The sequence below is a fragment of the Dendroctonus ponderosae genome, unplaced genomic scaffold (genome assembly GCF_020466585.1).
Source record: "Dendroctonus ponderosae isolate FM_Combo_2020 unplaced genomic scaffold, Dpon_F_20191213v2 Dpon_F_20191213_7, whole genome shotgun sequence".
NCBI classification, from domain to species: domain Eukaryota; kingdom Metazoa; phylum Arthropoda; class Insecta; order Coleoptera; family Curculionidae; genus Dendroctonus; species Dendroctonus ponderosae.
The window spans coordinates 1,640,218-1,644,300 of NW_026018916.1; the positions used below are offsets into that span (position 1 = coordinate 1,640,218).

The 4,083-nt window shown below is 42.0% G+C and overlaps 1 protein-coding gene across 1 annotated transcript; it reads left to right on the top strand.

The window, feature by feature from the left end:
- On the top strand, positions 1 to 4,043 carry LOC109540218 (myosin-8). The gene is made up of 18 exons (XM_019908486.2): positions 1 to 159; positions 262 to 422; positions 479 to 630; positions 690 to 778; positions 832 to 1,017; positions 1,065 to 1,236; positions 1,289 to 1,338; positions 1,395 to 1,477; positions 1,533 to 1,615; positions 1,690 to 1,955; positions 2,006 to 2,158; positions 2,217 to 2,532; positions 2,588 to 2,866; positions 2,922 to 3,179; positions 3,239 to 3,416; positions 3,470 to 3,659; positions 3,718 to 3,840; positions 3,891 to 4,043. The coding sequence occupies exons 1-18, from the start codon at positions 49 to 51 to the stop codon at positions 3,951 to 3,953; spliced, it is 2,913 nt and encodes a 970-aa protein (XP_019764045.2). The 5' UTR covers positions 1 to 48; the 3' UTR covers positions 3,954 to 4,043.
- Positions 4,044 to 4,083: the final 40 nt, after the last annotated feature.

Consider the following 4,083-nt stretch of genomic DNA (forward strand, 5'->3'; position numbering starts at 1 on the left):
CAGTTTCAGCTAAATGCTCAATTTATTCATTTTTTGCAAAAAGTGGCCATGGATAACCCTGGCGCCAGCCTGTTTCAAGGAGCAGACATACAGATAAACAACTCAAAAAACATTGAGGAGGAGGAAGACTTAGAGGACCAGCTACGGCGGAAGGAAGAGGTACAGTACATACTGTACTAACATGGATTTTCAATGTTTTTATCTGAAAAACTGTATAACTTTACCAAAAGTTCCTTCGCAATTACATCTGGAACGTTTCAGCTGCAAAACCTCCTCCAGGCCAACCTGGACGACTTCAACTATGACGAAAGCACCATTAACTCTTCAGCTAATGTTTCTCTAGTCTCAACCAGTAACTTCGAGCAGCGCTACAAAGATGCCATTTCCCCGAATGACCAGCTACAGGTTCTGTACGATGTTAGGCAAGTAGTTTTATTCGGAGCTTAGCCGTTTGGTCTGACCCTCCGTTTCATTGCAGGTGTAGGGAACTTCAAGAGTTAAATGCAAAATTCGAGAAGTTCAAAGTGGAGAAGAACAAGGAGCTGCAGTCTCAAACCCAACAGAAACTGTTGCTTGAAGGGGAAGTGAGGCAACTGAGCATATCGCTGAAAAACTGCGAAAATTTACTGGGTAGGAACAGACCAGTCACTTTTGAAACCGCTGATGATTTCTAATCAAATCATTTGCAGTGGACAAAACCGAAACTATCAACGACTTGAATAAAACCCTCCAGCAAAAGGAGGCCGACATATCACAGATGCAAACGCTCATAGTGGATGTACGTTGAGCTCTAAAGCTCCTAACTCCTAAACTGATTGGCTTCAATTCCAGCATGAAAACGAATTAACGGCCTACAGATCGGAAGTGGCCGAGCTCCATTTGAAGCTACAAGCCCGAAACGGCCCCTTCAACTTGAGCGCCAAATTTAACTCTGAAGAATTGAAAAAGTCCTTGCAAGTAAAAATTGAGAAGCTGGAAAGCGCGCTTGAGGCCGAAACTAAGAAGCTGGAACATTGCGTAAGTTTTTGCCTGGAATCTAAGTTTTTTTCTAATCAAATGCATAGAGCGCAACAAAACAAGCCCTCCAAGACGAGGTTGAGAGGCTGGTGTTGGATAAAATGGCCCTTGAAAGCGACAACAGCAGCATCATCAAAACTCTGGAAGGCGCTCAACAGCAATGCAAAGACCTAATCGAAGTCATAGAGGTTTTGAAGAAGGAAAATGAACATTTCAAGGGTATAATTGCAGCTGTCTGTTAATTTTTTTTGAATTTGCCAGTTTTTTGCAGGCAGATTGGCTGAAGCGGAAAAAACCAAAAGGCGAAGCACTGAACTTGAGGTGAGGCCTTTGGTGAAAAGGTGAATTTTTAAATTGGCCATCAAAAACAATTTCAGGAAGGCGAGAGCATCAATGAAAAACTCAAGAGAATGATGGTGGATAAATCCGTCGAACTGGACAGTCTCAAAGCAGAACTTCGGTAAAAATGTTCATATTTTATTGGAAAAGGTAATTTTACGATTGGTAATTTTCAGAAGCTATGTGGCTGATCTCAAGGAACTAGCGGAATATCGACAACTAAAGTGCGATCTATTGAAAAAGGAGTTCCAGGCCTGTGGTGCGCGGTTATTTGCTCATTAGCTAATATTGGGAGTTTTTTTAATTTCACATAACCCTTTCTGCCTTTTCCAGACAATCAAAGCCATACAAAGGACCTGATTTTGTTGCAAAACGATCTGCACAACTACAAAAGACTGCTCGACGATAAAACGCAACAAATAACCATTTTAAACTTGAATAACCGAGACCTGAAAGAGAAAATTGAGGAAATGCTGTTGCAGACTAGAACAGAAATTCAAAATATATCCTCCAAGTATAATATGCCTCAATTGGAGATTATGAAGAAGGAACTGGAAAGGGCGGAATGCACCGAGAGAATGTTGACCAGCAAATTGGAAGCAAGTTGCTAAATAAAATCACCAAACCGTAGTTGATTGGCTGATTTCAGGAGTCAGAGCAACGGCGATTGAGTTTATTGCATAAATTGGACACTCAAAGCATTGAAGTCCTGCAGGAGCTGAAAAAGTGCCAGGAAGATCTAAGACTTGCTAAAAATTCGCTTGCCAACAAAGAATGCGAACTAGAACTGAAAGCCACTGAGGTTTGAGTTTACCATCGTTTAATCTCAGAAAGATCCTAGCAAGAAAATTCACTTTCAGATATTTGACCTGCACAACGTGGTGAAAGAGCTGAAACTCGACTTAAAAAAAGCTTCTTCCTCTCAGGAAAATATGGGCGATAAAATAGCCATAAAGGACGACTATGAAGCCTTGAAAGTTCAGCTGAAAACCGTCATGGCTCATTTGGAAAACAAATCTGGCTCTGGCAAAAAGGAACCTCCTGTGCTGGTGAAGCAAATGCTGGAGACAATGGATGACTTTTTAAAGGAAATCGAGGCTGATTCGGTGGAAAAGGGCCTCATTGAGGAAAAGGTCAACTCATGGAAGAAATTGCTGCAACAAATCGAAGAGAAAGGTAAATACCAGTCCACTGCCCGCAAGTTATTTACTATGTTAATATGTTTATGTAGATCCGGATGAAATTTTAAAAAACCAATACAAGGAGGCAGTTGTGAACCTGCACGCGTCTGAAGCTAAAGTCAAAGACCTACAAGCCGTGGCTCAGAATCTTACAGAAGAACTGGCCGGCTTAACCGAAGAAAAATGCCGATTGAAAAGAGAACTGAATGAATGTTCTACACAACTACAAAGCGCACGGGGTTTCAAGGAAAATTTGGAGGAGAAATTGAGCGAAATCGGCACCGCCCTAAAAAAGCGCGAAGCGGAACTGGTAGCTTTGAAATCGCGCGGTAAGTTAATGCGACAAAAATCTTTAGTCGTTGTTCAATAAATAAAAACTCCTAGAGAATCTGGGCAAAGAAGCCGAGTTATTGAAAAAACAGTTACAATGCAAGGAAAAACAGGTGATCGAGGCAACTCGGGCGATTGAGCGCTACGAACAAGATCAGCGCGTAGCTAGAAAATTGCTCGGAAAGATGAAAGAGGACATTGATAGCCTGAAGAGCAAAAATGAACAATTAGAGCTCGGACTAAAGGAAGGTAAAAGCGCAGTGAAATCCTCGAAGGACGTGGAAGCCCAAAAAGATATATTTTCTAGAGAAGGTGACTAGTTTTTGTAAAGGGATGTGACTAGTTTTTGTATTAAATTCGTGATTTTGTAGAAATCAAGGCTCGATTGGACGAGGAAGTTATGAAATGCGAGCTGAGACTGAGGGACGACCTGCAGATTGAATACCAGAAGCGAATTAGCGACATTGAGAAGCGATACAAAAAAACCTTCAAAGAGACCACCGATATGTGCAAGCAGCAGAAGCTCGATCTGGAGCAACAAGACAAAAAGTCAGAGAATTTCATATTTTCCATGATTAATTGTTCACTAGCTCCACTTGCAGATTCAGGGAGTATCTAAAAGTCGTCCTAACAGAATGCGAAACGTATGCAACGAAACTAGAGAAGGAAAAGTGCGACTTGGCCAGCCAGTTGGAGGCGATGAAAAACGACTTTGCGAAGTACAAGGCCTCTGTGAGCGAGAACGAGGACAAATACCTGGATTTGGTGAGAACAGCAGAAAACAAGTCTCAGGTACGGCTAAACTACTCTCACCACGACTAAACCTGCCTGCAATGCACTTTGTTTGCAGAAAAATCACGAGGCCTGGAAAGAGTACTCGAAAACAGTAGTTTGCGGCTGTTTGGACATTGAGAGCACYAACAAAAACGTGCGGGACCGACTGCTGGAAAGCATGGACCGATACGATCAGCAGGTGCAAGTTGTGTGTTTCCATGCTGATCTCCTAGTAAAAACRTTTTTTAGGTGGCGGTTATTCAGCGATTAGCCGACGCTAAGCTGACGAAGAAGGCTTCAAGGAAAACCTAAAGCTCAAGAGTTACTTTAGTGTTTTATTATTATAAGATATCAGACTATGAAGGCTTTCACGGCCGGTCAGATTACATTTAGGAATGTTTTCCGGGCTTTGAAGCCGTGGTCTATCGGAATTTCTTCCTGA